The 16,284-nt window shown below is 45.3% G+C and overlaps 1 protein-coding gene across 1 annotated transcript; it reads left to right on the plus strand.

Moving 5' to 3' along the window:
* Positions 1-762: 762 nt before the first annotated feature.
* On the plus strand, positions 763-11,883 carry MCIDAS (multiciliate differentiation and DNA synthesis associated cell cycle protein). The gene is made up of 7 exons (XM_075932463.1): positions 763-983; positions 1,278-1,356; positions 1,517-1,602; positions 4,331-4,403; positions 4,804-5,012; positions 5,321-5,431; positions 5,725-11,883. The coding sequence occupies exons 1-7, from the start codon at positions 879-881 to the stop codon at positions 6,169-6,171; spliced, it is 1,110 nt and encodes a 369-aa protein (XP_075788578.1). The 5' UTR covers positions 763-878; the 3' UTR covers positions 6,172-11,883.
* The last annotated feature ends 4,401 nt before the right edge of the window (positions 11,884-16,284 follow it).

Below are 16,284 nucleotides of genomic sequence, written 5' to 3' on the forward strand. Positions count from 1 at the left end.
TTGGTTTCTGAGGACAGGACAAGGAGTAATGGGCTTAAAGTGCAGCAGGGGAGGTTTAGATTGGACATTAGGAAAAAATTTCTAACTGTCAGGGTGGTCAAATATTGGAATAAATTGCCAAGGGAGGTGGTGGAATCTCCCTCTCTGGAGATATTTAAGAACAGGTTAGATAGACATCTGTCAGGGATGGTGTAGAGGACCTTCGTCCTGCCTTGAGGGGGGGGGGGGCTGGACTCGATGACCTCTCGAGGTCCCTTCCAGTCCTATTATTCTATGATTCTATGAGAACTGCCCCTATTGCAGGAGAATTGCCCCTATTGTTCCTGCATGGCGGTGTCTGGAGCTATGGCCCACGTGAGCTCCTCCATCGCCTTGCTGTTTAAGCCCCGGGCCTGTGACCCCCCAGCTCCTTGCTACCGCCCGGGGCTATGCGCCCCGTCGGATCTCCGGCACGCTGGAGCCGGAGACCCGGCAAACAGACTGAGATCGGGGCTGTGTGGAAGGCCGGCCCGGCCCTGTGGCGGCGCCAATGCGCGCTGCGAGGGCGCAAAGCTGCAGCTGCTGCGGCCCCAGGCGTTGCCCTGTTGCCAGGCTGGCTTTTAGCGCCTCTGCAGGGCGCAGATTGTGCCAAGTCGAAGGCGCCACCTCTGGCGCTCACTCCGCAGCCAGCCCCGCCCCGCCTCCGCTCCCCCTGGACACGCTGCCCTGGAGACCGCTCGGGGCCCCTCCAACGGTGTCAAAACCAGCCCCGTAACAGCCATGTGCAGCCCCGGGCCGGCCGTGCCTGAGAAGATCCGGGCGCAGAGAGCCGCGGACAGGGCGAGCCGCTGGGTTCTCGAAGCCAGAGCAGCGCCCGAGCCCCGGGTCCAGAGAGCGCCATGCAGAGCCGCAGCGGCAGGAAAGCCTTTGACAGCATCTGCCCCAACCGGGTGCGAGATCTGGGCAGCCGGCTGGGCAAGAAGCCAGCCAGGGCAGAAAGGAAGGTGCGTGGGAGACGGGCGCGCTAGGGGTGCGGGTGGGGAAGTTGGCGCTGCCAAGTGCAGCTCCCCCGCCCCCGCTGTCCCTCCACAAGCGACTGGCAGCCTCCGGCAGGGACAGTTTGTGCAGCGGGGGTGCTGGTAGCCGCGGGACAGGATCGTGCAGCTTGGCGATAATGGAAACCGCGTCCAGCCAGGGGGTGCGGCAGCATCCCCAGCACCCCAGTTCCTCTGGCCGGGGCGGGTGGGGAGCTAGTTCCGCTTGCGCCTTTTGCCCACCTCTCGCCGTTTTCCCAGTAGCCAGTGCCGCGGAAGAGCTTGGCCAGCGCCACTCCCGGGGTAGTGCACCGCGACCAGCCTCCCGACGCGCTGGAGCTGGGTGAGTCGCATGAAATGGGCATGGGAAGTGCTCGGACCCCCTTCCCCGCCCCGGGCTTGTGCCCAGCCTGCAAGGCGCATGGCGAGACCGGAAAGTGTCCACGGGGCTGCGCTGGCCTCCAGCGAGCCCTGGCAACCCCCAGCTTTGTTCTCTTCCCTAGCGCTTGCAACCATCGACTGGCAAGAGTTAGCAGCCTGCACCTCGGTCTTTCAGCAGGAGCCGCCCAGTGCTGCAGCTGCTCAGCAGGTAATTGAACCCTCCGTCGCCCAATGGCACCCCCTGGTATCTCCAGACCCCTGCCTCCGAGTCTCCCCCTCAGACGCTCTTCTTCCTCAACTTCGTGGGAGAGGAGGCATTTCCACGCTCGCTCGAGACGCGTCTCTTGCCTCCTTCCTCTCTCTCCTTAGGCAAGCTGCGGTTAACCAGCCTTCCAGCGAATGGGCAGGTAGCTAAGGCGGTCGGCTACTGACTGCCCCCATCCGGTCAGACATACGTGAGGGGTGGGATTTGTGAACCCACGCTAAGAGAAGATCAAGCCGCCCTTGCGATCTGGTAGATACCAGTGCAAGCTGTGCCCGAGTCTGTGTACACAAATACTTTCCCTTTGGCAGCTGACTTTTGGGGCAGTCCATGAAGGATAAACACGTGGCCATCTTACCAAAGCATCCAGAGTCGTTGGTCCCCTGCTGCAGAAAGAGGATAGTTCATGCCAAGCCATTCAGCCCTACTAGTGTATTCCACCATCTCTTTCATCACGATTGTCCACCTGGGGGCAGGGTGTGTCTCTTGCAGTGATCGTACCACTCCTAGCTCAACGGGGATTTGGTTATAACCCCTGCTACTACCGTAATAATATTACCGTAGAGGACTTTTAATCAGCAGAGCTCAAAGTGCTCTACAAAGCAGAATCGATATCCCAATTTTACAGATGGGGAACTGAGGCACAGGCAGGAATGTGATTTGCCCAAGGTCATCCAGTCCCAGCAGACGAGAAGCAAAGCAAGGAATAGAACTCAGATCTCCTGAGCCCCAGTCCAGTGCTGTATATAGTAGGTACTAATAAAATGAATGAAGCCCCCCACAGTACGGTTTCAAAGCTCTCTGAATTAGCTACACCACTTGAAACGTTTTGCAGCATGCTCTCTTCTATTTTCAAGATGAGAAGGATTACAGAGCCCCTTGACTTGTCAAAAATACTCCATTTTGGAGGGTTGAAATGAAGATAAAAATTACTGGATTTCACTCCAAAAGTAAAAGAGATAAGAAGAAGATAACTTTCTGGTACACATGTACAGAAAAGTGGGGATGGTTGCAGTGGCTGCTCACTGAGAGGGTGGGTGCTGCTGTAGTTAGAGTACAGAACACAGACATCTCTGTGCAGGTCTCTCACCTTGTTGAGCTTCAGTTCCCCTATCTATAAAATGAGCACAATTTCTGTTCCACCCCATATCTATATCTCCATCTTTCTTGAGTGGGGTTATTCTTTATTGTGTCTTTTGGTGAAAAGAGCTATTTTGCAGCCATCATTGCTGGGCAGGGCTTGTATAACTTCTTAAAAGTGACACACATTGCTTTCATCCTGGTCTGCATTTCTAAAGAGGGTCTCCTACCAAGTCTTGTCCTTAGGTTTTATATATATATATAATCTCTCAGTGTATTTCTGATACATCCAATGACTTTGATATGCAGACCAATAAAGCTAGGCTCTGAGCTTCATTAATAGCAGCATCCAGTTGACCACAGTTGGTGGGAAATGGAAAACCAGATGGTTTGAAGGATAGCTAGGCCCAACCCCATTCAGGCCTTGAAAGATTAGGAAGAAAACCTTTTTCTGGATCCAGAATCTGATAATAAGGGCAGAGTGGCATGCCCTGGTTGCTCTCTTTTAGCTAGGACTTTAGTTGCATGTTTAGAAGATTAATATATAAAGATAGAAAGTGGAATTGTATATATGGAAGTCACATATACAGCGAGCTGTGTCCCTATAGTAACAACTGAACCTGGAGGGAGGAAGCCAGAGAGCACAGGCGGCTTTTGTTGTGTCTGGAGCTTTATGTGTGTGTCCTGGAAGAGAAAGGCAGAAAGGAGAGAACGTAGGAAGAACAATTTTTTAAATAAGGTGCTAACGTGTAACCAGACTGCACAAAATCCTCTCCCCCATATTCTGTAGGGAAACTCTCCATACACCATGCGCGGAGCGCTTTTTTGGCACACATTTTCTTTTCTCCGCGACGTAGTCAATGCCTGCGTGCTACCGCGCACGAGCCAATCATGTATTCAAGGGCTTCTATTTGCCAGCATGTTCTCTGATCACACTGCGCTTCTGTCCACAGGCAGAGCGCGATATCAGTTACACAAGAAAGTGTGTTTTCTTCTGCCCATCGGGGCGGCGGGAAGGAGGGAGGGGGAAACGAGTAAAGCGATCCGTAGGAAGGCAAGTGTCTGGGTGTGAACAGTCACCTGCCCAGGCGCTCCGTGTCTGGGACCTGGAGGTGAAATGCTGTTGTCGCACAAGTGCTCAGGTTAATTTTTACCGACTCTGGAGGAATGCCCAGGCTGGACTACTATGGTTGGCTCATGTTGCTATCCAATGAGAATGGAGTGAGCGCCCTATATGGGGACGCCGGGGCTGGCAGGCTGCAGCACAACTTCTGTCAGCGGGGTTGGCCGTATCCGAAGGTCTATCCAAAGCCTATCAGGTGGTTAACGGATCAGAGATCGCTCTTGTCCTTAGTTACTAGGTCACCTGCCCCATTTACCTTTCTACCGGGGGAGACGCTAATTGCCTCTCATCCGCTATTCCATTGACCATGGCAGTACAAACTTGCCCTTTCCAGTGCCCAGCTTGGGGACTAGAGTTCCAGGTATGTGTGCGTGTCTTTCCCCGTGTGCGTGTGTGTGTACTGTGGGAGCAGGTCTGATGGACGAACCTGAATGCACGGATTAACTCGCATGTTTCCTTTACGTATTTCAGAGCCCCTGCTTGCAAACTGAACCCGAGTTCGACTTCCAGGAGTTCAGAGATGCCGTCGATAGTTTTATATGTGGCAAGTACTTTTCTTGTTGATTATTAACACTTTTATTTACACAGAGCACCGGTTGCCTTTGGTCGCTTACCTTCATTCATTGCAATTGGTCCCCTGACAGGCTTCCATCTTGTTGGGTACCAGTTTAATTTGCTATCAGTTTACTCACTGGACATTACATAACTGAACGCACCAATCCGGCATTCATTGAGAAAAAAATTGCACTGACAAAACTCCCAAGGAGATGCAAACGAAATGTGTGTGTTTGGTGTATCCCAACGCTGACGTACTTTAGTAGTGCGTCCAGTTTTACAATATTGAATTACCCCCCGCTGAGATATTTCTAATTCTCTGCAGCAGCACCAAGAACTTGGCGAACGCGTAGTGATACGACCTCTCACTCCTGTGATTTCCTCTATAGACCCATCTTCCTTAATGCCTCCTCCCCTGAACGCCGCGGATTTCACTTTCCCGCTCGGCGACGCATCAGCCTTTAGCCCTTGCATTCCACGGTCACAGAACGACCCTCTTCCGCAGATGAACTTGCCAAACTCTGCGGAACAGTACTGGAAAGATGTGGCCGACCAAAACCAGAAAGCGCTAGGAGATGCACTGGTGGAAAACAATCAGGTAGGATGGAAAGTAGAATGAATGCCCCAAAACTCCTCCTGATCAGGTATTCGGCGATTAATCAGAGGAAGTTTTCTTCGTTGTATATTCCGTCCAAACTCACTGATCCTAGCTGGAGAGCTAAGTGGCACACACACCGGGCACCACTTGCTAGTTTTGTTCGGCTAAGTCGTCTGGTTACTTATCATCAGTACGGTTTGCAAAGGTAAAGGGGCTAATTCGGTTTGTGTGCACACTACGGCGCCTCACGGTGACGTTCCATGGGAGAGGAAAGGTTTGATTTCAAACTGACACTTGTCATTCAACAGCTGCACGTGAAATTAACCCAAAAGCAGGAGGAGATCACGTCCCTGAAGGAAAGAAACGTGCAGTTGAAGGAGCTAGCCAGCCAGGCGAAGCAGCTGGCCTGTGTGCTCGATGTAAGTGCTCCGATTTCCTCCACCTTTATTTTCCAAAGCGTTAGTCACCACCCCCGGGGACTGGGGCAGACAGGGGCGGGCGCGATGAACGGATGCAAGGCCGAAGAGCGATTCCTTTCACCACGCGAGGCTTGCAGCTGTCAGACCCCCAGGGGGCGCCCGTGGGCCAAAAAGCTAAACTCCCCCGCAGCAGGCAGACTGGTGTATTGCAACTCCCCCGGCCACTCGATGCCCACAGTGGGAGCCACGGCGCTCGGTTTAAGGCAGCCAGTTGCATTTTATTTCACCTACAGAAATTGATGATCCATCAGTCCAAGGAGGGGGCCGACGCTCTGCTCCCCAGGAGCTGGGCTAAGCGGAGCCTGGAGCAGCTCTCCGCGGCCAGGCAGGAGGACTGCGCAGCTGTGGATGGGATCCTGCGGGAACTATCCGACACCTGTCTCGCTGCTCTGCAGACCATTGGCGAGAGCAGAGAGGCGAAGCGCCCCAGGCTGCAGGCGGAGCCCGCAGGAGCCCGGGGCAGCAAGGCCGGCAACATGCACGGAGAGTTCATCGGGCTGCAGACTTGCAGCAGCCGCAGGTCGGTGGATCTGAGTAACAGCGAGCTGGAGGAAGGAGTGTCTTTCCGGACCTCCATCACAGACCACGGCACAATCCGGACACTGGCGTTCCCCCAAGGAAACGCTTTCACTATCAGGACAGCCGCCGGGGGCTACAAGTTTAGATGGGTTCCCAGCTGAGCCAGGAAACGATCAGCTAACTACACTGGCCAAGGTCTCCAATGCAAACTTTGCACTGCCTGCACTTGAAATTAGCCTTGTTCCACCTACCTAGTCCTCCAAGGTGATTTCCATTTATATGGGACAGTTGTCTGTTGCAGAGACTGGAAGCGATTTTTTTAAAGAAAAAGTTGCATTTACCAGAACATAAGAACATAAGAACGGCCATACTGGGTCAGACCAAAGGTCCATCTAGCCCAGTAGCCTGTCTGCCGACAGTGGCCAACACCAGGTGCCCCAGAGAGGGTGGACTGAAGACAATGATCAGTGATTTGTCTCCTGCCATCCCTCTCCAGCCTCTGACAAACAGAGGCCAGGAACACCACTTCTATCCCCTGGCTAATAGCCTTTTATGGACCTAACCTCCATGAAATTATCTAGCTTCTCTTTAAACTCTATTATAGTCCTAGCCTTCACAGCCTCCTCTGGCAAGGAGTTCCACAGGTTGACTACACGCTGTGTGAAGAAGAACTTTCGCTTATTAGTTTTAAACCTGCTCCCCATTAATTTCATTTGGTGTCCTCTAGTTCTTCTATTTAGGGAACTAATAAATAACTTTTCTTTATCCGCCCTCTCTACACCACTCATGATTTTATATACCTCTATCATATCCCCCTCAGTCTCCTCTTTTCTAAACTGAAAAGTTCCAGTCACTTTAACCTCTCTTCATATGGGATCCATTCCAAACCCCTAATCATTTTAGTTGCCCTTTTCTGAATCCTTTCCAAGGCCAACATATCTTTTTTGAGGTGAGGAGACCACATCTGTACACAGTATTCAATATATGGCGTACCATAGTTTTATACAGGGGCAGTAAGATATTCTGTGTCTTATTTTCTATCCCTTTCTTAATAATTCCTAGCATCCTATTTGCTTTTTTGACTGCCACTGCACACTGTGTGGAAGTTTACAGAGAACTATCCACGATAACTCCAAGATCTCTTTCCTGATTTGTCATAGCCAAATTAGCCCCCATCATACTGTAGGCATAGTTGGGGTTATTTTTCCCGATGTGCATTACTTTACACTTATGCACATTAAATTTCATTTGCCATTTTGTTGCCCAATCACTCAGTTTGGTGAGATCTTTTTGGAGTCCCTCACAGTCTGCTTCTGTCTTGACTATCCTAACAGTTTGGTATCATCAGCAAACTTTACCACTTCACTGCTTACCCCTTTCTCCAGATCATTTATGAATAAGTTGAAAAGGATTGGTCCCAGGACTGACCCTTGGGGGACACCACTAGTTACCTCTCTCCAATCTGAAAATTTACCATTTATTCCTACCCTTTGTTTCCTGTCTTTTAACCAGTTCTTAATCCAAGAACGGACCTTCCCTCTTATCCCATGGCCATGTAATTTACACAAGAGCCTTTGGTGAGGGACCTTGTCAAAGGCTTTCTGAAAATCTAAGTATACTATATTTACTGGATCCCCCTTGTCTGCATGTTTGTTAACCCCTTCAAAGAACTCTAATAGATTAGTAAGACATGATTTCCCTTTACAGAAACCATGTTGACTTTTGTCCAACAAATTATGTTCTTCTACATGCCTCACAATTTTATTCTTTACTATTGTTTCGGCTAATTTGCCCAGTACTGAAGTTAGACTTAACGGTCTGTAATTGCCAGGATCACCTCTAAAGCCCTTTTTAAATATTGGTGTCACGTTGGCTACCTTCCAGTCATGAGGTACGGATGCCGATTTAAAGGATAGGTTACAAACCACAGATAATAGTTCAGCAATTTCCCATTTGAGTTCTTTTAGAACTCTTGGATGAATGCCATCCAGTCCCGGAGATTTGTTAACATTAAGTTTTTCTATTTGTTCCAAAACCTCCTCTAATGACACTTCAATCTGGGACAGTTCCTCAGATTCATCACCCACAAAGGACAGTGCAGATTTGGGAATCTCCCAATGTCCTCAGCCGGAAGAAAGTTGTGGAGTGTTTTTTTTCTTTTAAGCCATTGTTGTTTAAAATAAATAAAAGGAAGTTTTTCTTCACTCAGTTCACAGTCAGCCTCTGGAACTCCTTGCCAGAGGATGCGGTGAAAGCTAGAACTTTAACTTTGTTCAAATAAGAGTTAGATTAATGGAGGTTAGGTCCATCGATGGCTATTAGCCAGGATGGGTAAGAATGGTGTCCTTAACCTCTGTTTCTCTGGAGGTGGGTGACAGGGGAGGGATCACGTGAGGATTACCTATTGTGATTCCTCCCTCTGGGGCATCTGGTACTGGTCACTGTCAGCGGACCTTTGGTCTGACTCAGTATGGTCATTCTTATCATCCCTCTCCCCCCTGCCCCACACACACTTTTGAGCAAGTGCAGAGAGATACTCTGGATAAATTATAGGGACACTCTCAATCTGGATTTAAAAATACCTCTGTAAACTGTATGCGCCTTGAAACTTTAAAAAACGTAATTCAAATGTGAAAAAGATGTTCTCTGCTCCTTTACTGATCTTTACGAGGATCTATTCAGCAACTAAGTACAGAGGAAATCTGACTATATACACAGTCAAATACACACCCCAAACAAACTGAATATAAAAAGACATTTGCCTCAGCAACTCCTTTCCATTATAGCGATCGTAGGTATTGTAACTAGAGCAAGTAGAACATTTTTTCAGATGGAAATGTGACTTTGTTAGTGTTCCTTCAATGACATAATTATTTATTATTGGAAATATTGCTGTTGCTGAGGTATCTTTGAAAGAAATTTATTGCCTAGTTTCGGTCACTGAAATTTGAATGCAAAATTATAACATAGTGATTATGCATAATAGCAACTTTGGAAATGCACACACTGTTTGAAGTATATTAAGCATACAGCATTCTATACTTTATTACTACTGGAGTTTTAAATCCAAGAAGTTTACAAGATCACATTTTAGACTCTGACATGTACACAATTTTAAATATGTTTTTACACCTACTGTGAGCACTAAATGATTATGTACATAAAACTACAATGGCTTTTTAAAATTTCAAGTAAACATTGTTTTGCATCAGTCATGTTCCTTTACTTTGGTTTGTGCAAAAATAATCTTATGTTTATTAACAGTAGAAGAAATACATCTTTCTTATTGGAAGACCTGTTCTGACAAAACAGGCAGCTTTAAAAAAAAGACACACAACCTGTGGTCATCCAGTAGAATTATTTTTGGTAAAGATAAGTGCAAATAGCAATTTCAAAGGTTGAATGGATATATTTAAATTGGAGCTACCTATTCAAAATTGAGTGTTTAGCTTGTGGCCCAAACCCTTAACACTGTAATCAATACATCATAGAAGAATTTTCCATTTCTATGGTACATAAGACAATAAAGTCAACAGAATTGATCCCTGCCCAGCATTGCTTAGGTGAGGTTTTAAAGGCAGGAAGTCAGGAACTTCCCAGTTAAGGTTACAATATCAGTCTCTTGTTGCATATGGCCATGCACATTGAGGGAACGCTATAATTATATAGCATGAAGGTGTGCCTAAAGGCAGTATACTAAGTACAGTTTCCTGTGAGCAATGCTTCATCTGATCTGAGTGGGCAGGCTCCTTGGTAAAGTTGCCATACATCCAGGAAGTAGCTTCATATTTTTCATTTTATTTTTGTTTGAGCAAAAGACTATCTTGTTCAACTTTTCCTGTTTATTCTCAGGAGGTATCTTCAGAAATTTGGACACTGTATTTGGCAGTTTCCTTTTCAGATGGAGCATCAATAGCATCAAGCAGGACTATTTTTTTTCTTGCATGAATGTTTGTAGCCATTAATGGGTCTTTTCTCACATTCAATCAAACTTTTTGCATTAGCATCAATGTGGACTTTTCTGTTTTTTTCCTTTAAAATTGCCCTTTTATTCATCTGGAACATCTAGTAGTGGAACTGTGAATTTAAATCTGCCTGGAATCATAGAATACTAGAACTGGAAGGAACCATGAGTGGCCACCAAGCCCAGTCCCTTGCCCTCAGAGCAGGACCAAGCACCATCCAGATAATCCCTGATAGATGTCTATCTAATCTGTTCTTGATGGAGATTCCACAACTTCCTTAGGCAACTTATTCCAGTGTTTAACCACCCTGACAGAAAGTTTTTCCTAATGTCCAACCTAAACCTCCCTTGCTGAAGTTCAAGCCCATTGCTTCTTGTCCTATCATCAGAGGTCAAGGAGAACAATTTTTTCCCCACCTCCTTGTAGCACCCTTTTAGGTACTTGAAAACTGCTATCATGTCCTCCTCCCCGTCTTCTGTTTTCCAAACTAAACAAACCCCAGTTCTTTCAATCTTCCCTCATAGGTCATGCTTTCTAGACCTTTAATCATTTGTGTTGCTCTTCTCTGGACTCTCTCCAATTTCTCCACATCTGTCTTAAAATGTGGTGCCCAAAACTGTACACAATACTTCAACTGAGGCCTAATTAGTGCAGAGTAGAGCAGAAGAATTACTTCTCATGTTTTTTCACAATACTCCTATTAACCAGATCTTACCCCAAAATCACACTGACGGTCAATCCTTTAGTATCTAAAATCTAAAGGTTTATTTGAAGAAAGAAAGAAAGAAAGAAAGAACTGCACTTGTGAAAGGAATCAAATACATACATCAACTGCAAAGTTATTGTTTCAGGCTTGTAGCAGAGAGGAAATAAACTGCTGGCTTAAGTCATATTGAGAATATTTGCATCTTGGATGGGTCATTTGGTCCTTTCCTTAGAGCTTCAGTTTGTAAGTGGTAAAAAGCAGGATTAAAGACAAAAGGAAGGATTTCCAGGGCCTTTTATATCTTCTGCCATGTGGAATAAATCCCATTGTTCTTGCTGTGGAAAAGCACATCAACAAGATGGTGTTTGGAATCACATGAGCAAGTCACCTATCTGTCCATGCAAGACTCAGTACTTTGAAGGTAGAAGCCATTGCTCCCATGCTACTGTGAACATTCACAGGAAAGCTCATTAGATGTGAATTGACCCCATGCAAGGCCCATGGTCAGTCAAGGACTTTTATTCACCTTGAATAGTCTTTTCACAACAGTCTCGCCAAGTCTCCTATTAGCATCTTCCAGAAGCAAACATTTGAAATGCAAGTATATAGCCAATGCTCAATGTAGTAAGATGAAGGCCTAAAACAAAAGCCCACGTAGCACAGGCCTGAGGCTTGAGGCTTAGCTAACAATAGACAAAACATGGCTAACATAAAGCAAAGCTAAGTTGTGAGTAAGAGGCAGGCCCCTGCTCACAGAACTTGTCATGAACAGGGCTGAGAGTGCAAAACACGAATTGGTAATAGGCCCAGGTGCAGCACAGTAATTGGTACTGGTCATAAGTTGAAAGCGCATGGTACCACCAGCTCATTAAAAAAAGACCTTGATACCCACTCCTCACAGATACTGACCCAGGTTCAAGAAAGGGTCTAAAATGAAAGCATGGTGGATAGAGATTATCTAATCAAACCATGAGGTACAGGGTGATGGGTGGTATCTAAGTAGTGTCAGAGGGTGGCAACCTGACAACATCAGAGGGTGGCAACCTGATATGTCAGCAGTGATGTGTAAGTTGTTTGTGTCTCCATATAAAGTGGTGCCTTTGGGGGGACAGTCTTTGTTCAGCTGGGGGGTGGTGGGAGTTTCCCACTGGTTGAGCTGAGGCCATTGTTGTAAGTACATGAGTGTAGCGATTTGGCAGAGTCTACTGACAACTATTACTGTACTTTGCTTAACAATAAACCTGTCCAGGCTCCTTTGATCCTATCTGATTTGTGGTCTTTGGGGGGGGGGGGGCTCTCATGGGGTCTGCGGTGGTCATTGAGCCCACATCATATAGCACAAATAGAAGCAGCCTTCTGGTTATCATCACAGAGCCAGAGACCTGTCCAGACACCCCGGCAGTAAATCCTCCTAATTATACTCATAACTTCAAGTACAAACATGATACATGCATATGAATGGTATAATCATAACGAGCAAACTGTAAGCTTTTCATAGACTCCTCACTTGGCACACTCTGTACAAGATTTGTTGCAAACATATCACTGTGGGTACAATAGCGATCTATCAGGTCATATCATAATCAGATAATGTCACACCTTATAAAGTGACTCTTGGGTGTGGTAAACTGCCAAGACAGCCCTATGAGGCACTTTTAAGCTATATTAAGATTTCACCCTTATGCAGCACTATGTTCATAAAATGTGTGTTGCTATACGAGAGAGTGAGTTGTGATATTTAAATGAAATCACCATTTAACCTAAATCTGTGAATATTTATAAATTAAGTAAAAATATGTACAATGTATTTTGGGAATTCTTGGTTAGGCTTTGCTGCACTTGCCTGGGCTGACAAGCTGCCCCTGCTTGATACCAGCAATTTTTCTCTAAAATGAACATCAGTAGTCATGAGGCAATGGAGAATGCACAGTAATGGGACCGAGTAATTGCTGTGGAATCTCAAATAGGATCTGGCTTGTCCAGTCACATGTCCCCATCCTCTTCCTCCATCTCCTTGTTTCTACTTCACGCTGGGGCTCTTTGGAGGTATCTGTCATTGTGTGTGGAGTGGTGGTGATGCTATGCAAATCTTTGTAGAAAAGGCAAGTCTGCAGCCTGGCACCAGATCAATGGCTGTACTATCTGGTCTTCAATAGGTTTTCATGCAGCAATTCTGCTGGTCCTGGTTGTGCCCTTTCTCCTGTATCACCCATGCAATCTGCTCATAGACATCGGAGTTACTTTGGCTTGTTCATAGCTGAGCTTGCACAGACCCTTATCCACACCAGAGATAAAAGATCTCTTGCCTACTCAAAGCTGGAACATGCCTAGATGGTCAGCTGGGTATTTTCACAAAACAATGAAGAGATGCTAGGTGCACTTGCCATGCTGGACAATCATGAAAAGGAATTTAAAAAACTTGCAGGGTATTAAAGGAGAGGGGGACCTTTTGGTCTTCATGGCCCCTGGGCAGTAGAGTTCACAACTGTGACCAGAGCAATCAGTGGGCGTTTTGAGACTGCCGAGATAAGTAACATGTCTACACTCAAGCTGTGTGAGCCTCAATACATCGATTATGGATCCATGCTACTTGAGGAGGTTGTATTAATGTGTTGCTGTAATGGAGCACTTACATGTCTGGCAGACAAATTTAAGTGTAGATGCATGCACAACTAAGTCAACATAAGCATCTTACATTGACTAACTTTGTAGTGTAGACTAGGCCTAAAGACCAAATCTTCAAAAGTATTTAGGCTCCTAACTTTCATTGAAATATCTAAAGACCTTTTAGGATCTGGGCCTAAGTGAAAACTGACACAGTATCTCAGGATTTGACCTGGTTTAATTAAAAAAGCACTTACTTACTTAGGAGGTGTGTTGGGTCAGAGGCCTAAATCTCCCTCAAGGTGCCAGGAAAAACAAGGGAATTGAGAGGATGTGATTAGGTAAGAGGTACAACATTACAGGATATTAATAACGTCTTGATGTTTCAGATGCTTCCATTAAATGCAATAATAATTGTATCTTGGATAGGTGACATATTAGGCTTTGGTGTTAGAGTTTTCTCAACCAGGATAGATTTATAGCCTTGCAAAGAAGAAGTACCTTCGACAAATAATCTGATTGTCACATATGTGTACTTGTCTCAAACAGCAAAAAAGGTGAATTTTTTAAAAATTCTATTCAGCAAACAAAGTGGTTTTTTTAAAAATTCCATTCAGCTACATGGCAACATTTAGCGTTACCATTATTATCCAACATTTACCAGCTCATGTACCATAGAACCTTAAGACTTACAAACACTGCAGGAATGGAGATTGTTCATAACTCTTATGGTCGTTCTTTCAAAAGTTTACTACTGAATATTGGCTTAATATGATTTTGATACTTGACTATGAAGAAGAAGAAGAAGAAGAAAATGCTTCTTTTAACTATCTTAAATTACATGAAAAAAGCACATAAACAATTTTTTTACCTTGTCAAATCTTTTTTTAACTTTCCTTTTTTTAACGTTTATCACAGTAATATATAGTATTTGACTTTTTGTTTTATTTTTGCTTCCTGAGTGTGTACTTTTGATTCTAAATGAGGTGTGCAGTTTATTAGTCAGTTTGTAACTCTGTTTGTACCTGAGGTTCTACTGTAACTACCTTTTGTAAAAGTAGCAGGCTTTTTTCTATAAAGTGTTCTCCTTCCACCCTCAAATTAACTGTATTGCTATAAAGCACTATATTGTATCATTTAGGGCCTACTGTGTCCTTGATGCATGCATATGGAGGCAAATATATAGGCCCGTGAGTTGTTCCATGTAAAGCAGCTGTTGCTGTTTGAGGCTTTTCACCTTAATGTGGGCTGCAGAGAAATGGAATTTTACTGACCTTTCCCCCCTTGTTTTCCGGAACATTTTTATGAAGTAAAATTGCACATAACTCTAACACTGGAGAAAAAACAAACATTTTACAGACAGTTTAATATGACAGCAGCAGGCCTCTTCATCTTTTCTAAACATTGACTTACTCCTGGTCAGTGGCCATTATTTACATTTTGCATTGTACATTCTTGACAAACAGCTCAATCTACTGAGGTCAAAAGAGGCAATAGTTTGCTTTGGCAGAAGTGTTTCATAGGTGTACTAGAAATAGTCTTAATGTCTCCCTTGCACCTAACACCTGTTCAAACTCTTATAGCTAATGACTATTTATTTTCAATATTTACTTTATACTTTGCAACAAAGTACTAGGGAAATCAGAATTAGTAAATGTCCTCAAGTTTATTCACATGGCTTGAGCTATTTTAGTAAAGAATCAGGACTGTTTAGTAGAGATTGGCAAAGCAATGCAGTTATAATTAGAAATCACTCATTTTAAATAACCATGTGAACGTTTCAAAGCTGACATGCACTCTCTCTCTGTGGGTACGTCTACACTTGCCCCCTAGTTCAAACTAGGGAGGCAAATGAAGGCGACCAAAGTCACTAATGAAGCGTGGGATTTAAATATCCCACACTTGATTAGCATAGTCGCGGCCGGTCGCCATTTTGGAAATTGACTGCCCGTTTAACTTGCTGCATATAGCTGTGGTACTCCGAGGAAAGCCCCTTAAGTCGAATTAACTGGTACTTCTCATACAGTTTGAGGAGTACCAGTTAATTTGAGTTAAGGGGTTTTTCTTGGAGTACCGTGTCCATACGCAGCAAGTTAAATTGGGCTAGTCAATTTCCAAAATGGCGACTGACCATGACTATGCTAATCAAGTGTGGGATATTTAAATCCCGTGCTTTATTAGCAACTTTGGTCGCCTTCATTTGCCTCCCTAGTTCGAACTAGAGGGCAAGTGTAGACGTACCCTCTCTCTCTCTCTCTCTCTCTCTCTCTGTCAGTCCAGGAAGCTATCATTGCAATAGCATGAGCCTTTATTCCCTAGAACAGTGGTGGGCAACCTGTGGCCCATGGGCTACATGTGGCTCAAAGAGGTTCAATGTGTGGCCCACAATACATTTTGTTTATCATTGCCCACATGGGTGCCAGATTTCCTACTGGTATTGCTAAAGTGACATGCATATAAAACCTGGGATGCATCAAATGAGGTGTGTGCTGATTGCACACAATCTTGACTGTGAAAGCCATGTGCTCCCTCTGAATTCAAAGTGCTGCTATGGTTCAATCAGCACATCCCGCAAATTCTAGGTATGCAAATACCATTAGCAAGACTTCCCTATCCTGGAAGACCAGGCTATGCCAATCTTGTAGCCCACTGCAATGGAGAGTCACTCATGTGACCCACGCACTAGCCTATATTGCCTATCATTGTCTTAAAGTGTGTAAGAGACCTTCTGCTGTTTTCTTAAAGCAAGAACAAATGCATTTTGTTAGAGATGATCTCACCTTTTCTTCTGGTGACCAAAGGCATCAGCTGTGACTGAGGATAGACTTCAAAGGCAGGAGAAGAGCCAACAGGAAAAGGAGGCAGGTTCTGAAGGCAAGGGGATTGCACATCAGTAACCAAGAGAAGCATTTGAACGGAAGAATCTTCATTACATTCAAATAGGCACAAGTCAGAAAAACTCAGCTTGACTTTCCAATCATAGACAGAATTTGCAGGGC

The sequence above is a fragment of the Pelodiscus sinensis genome, chromosome 6 (assembly GCF_049634645.1).
Source record: "Pelodiscus sinensis isolate JC-2024 chromosome 6, ASM4963464v1, whole genome shotgun sequence".
Classification (NCBI taxonomy): Eukaryota; Metazoa; Chordata; order Testudines; family Trionychidae; genus Pelodiscus; species Pelodiscus sinensis.

Coding starts and splice junctions, on each gene's coding strand:
- MCIDAS (XM_075932463.1), top strand. CDS start 879: ATGCAGAGCCGCAGCGGCAGGAAAGCCTTTGACAGCATCTGCCCCAAC. Junction 1,603..4,330: donor GTGCTGCAGCTGCTCAGCAG/GTAATTGAACCC, acceptor TACGTATTTCAG/AGCCCCTGCTTGCAAACTGA. Junction 4,404..4,803: donor CGTCGATAGTTTTATATGTG/GCAAGTACTTTT, acceptor TTTCCTCTATAG/ACCCATCTTCCTTAATGCCT.